The 1,391-nt window shown below is 63.3% G+C and overlaps 1 protein-coding gene across 1 annotated transcript in view; it reads right to left on the reverse strand.

The window, feature by feature from the left end:
- The window catches only part of LOC104132272 (low-density lipoprotein receptor-related protein 1), a gene marked incomplete at both ends in the record, with an annotated part of 38,951 nt that overhangs the window by 7,649 nt on the left and 29,911 nt on the right, over positions 1-1,391 (reverse strand). The window contains 2 exon segments of the mRNA XM_035900950.1: positions 196-303; positions 812-913. Of these exon segments, the coding sequence (XP_035756843.1) occupies positions 196-303; positions 812-913 (210 nt within the window).

The following is a 1,391-nucleotide window of genomic DNA, read 5'->3' on the forward strand; positions in this document are numbered from 1 at the left end:
CCAGCCTTGCCCATGCGGTTCGGGAAAGGAGCAGCTAAAACCTCCCCCGGCCCCGGGCACAGCAGGGAGGCGGAGGGGACGGGCAGTGCCAGGGCAGCCTGACCCTGGGGGAAGGTGGGGGGGGGGGCACAAAATGCCCTCTGGGCTCGTCTCCAAAACCCCAGGGGCCCTGCTCACCGCATTCCTCCTTGGGCTCGTCAGACCCATCCCCGCAGTCGTCCTCCCCGTCGCACTTCCAGCGCGCTGGGATGCACCGGCCCGAGTCCTTGCACCGGAACTCGTCCACGCCGCACGTCATTTGTGCTGCGGGGAGAATTGAGATGACACGGATGCGGGGAGGGCACCCCCACGGAGACGGGGCTCGCATCGGCGTGGCACATCTCCCTCTCCGCAGGACGGCTCGTGCCAGCAGCCTGGAGCTGACTGCAGCACCCCTGCTCGGAACAAGGTGGGCAAGATTCCCTCCCCCCGCTTCCAAGCAGTTCTCCAGGGAGAAGTCAGGGAGCGGAGTATCTCAGCGGGACAGATCCTGACAGAGCCAGCACCACCATCGCCCGCTGCCTGCAGCACCCGCAGGGAGGGAGCAGGGACAGAGCAGGGATGGAGCAGGGACCGAGCAGGGACCAAGCAGGGACCGAGCAGGGACCGAGCAGGGATTGAGCAGAGACTGAGCAGGGATTGAGCAGGGACTGAGCAGAGATTGAGCAGGGACTGAGCAGGGATTGAGCAGGGACTGAGCAGAGACTGAGCAGGGATTGAGCAGAGACTGAGCAGGGACCGAGCAGGGATTGAGCAGGGACTGAGCAGAGACTGAGCAGGGATTGAGCAGGGTTGTCGTAGTCGCACTGCCAGCGACCCGGCACGCAGCGGTTGTTCTTGCAGCGGAACTGGTAGGGCTCGCAGGTTCGTTCATCTGGGAAGGACGAAGCAGGGATTGAGCAGGGACTGAGCAGAGACTGAGCAGGGATTGAGCAGACTGAGCAGGGACCGAGCAGGGATTGAGCAGGGATTGAGCAGGGATTTAGCAGGGACTGAGCAGGGACTGAGCAGGGACCGAGCAGGGACCGAGCAGGGACTGAGCAGGGATTGAGCAGGGATTGAGCAGGGATTGAGCAGGGACTGAGCAGGGACAGAGCAGGGATGGAGCAGGGACCGAGCAGGGACCGAGCAGAGACTGAGCAGGGATTGAGCAGGGATTGAGCAGGGATTGAGCAGGGATTCAGCAGGGATTGAGCAGGGACCGAGCAGGGACCGAGCAGGGACTGAGCAGGGATTGAGCAGGGATTGAGCAGGGACCAAGCAGGGATTGAGCAGAGACTGAGCAGGGATTGAGCAGGGACTGAGCAGAGACTGAGCAGGGACCAAGCAGGGATTGAGCAGGGACTGAGCAG

The sequence above is a fragment of the Egretta garzetta genome, unplaced genomic scaffold (assembly GCF_000687185.1).
Source record: "Egretta garzetta isolate BGI_Z169 unplaced genomic scaffold, ASM68718v1 scaffold928, whole genome shotgun sequence".
Classification (NCBI taxonomy): domain Eukaryota; kingdom Metazoa; phylum Chordata; class Aves; order Pelecaniformes; family Ardeidae; genus Egretta; species Egretta garzetta.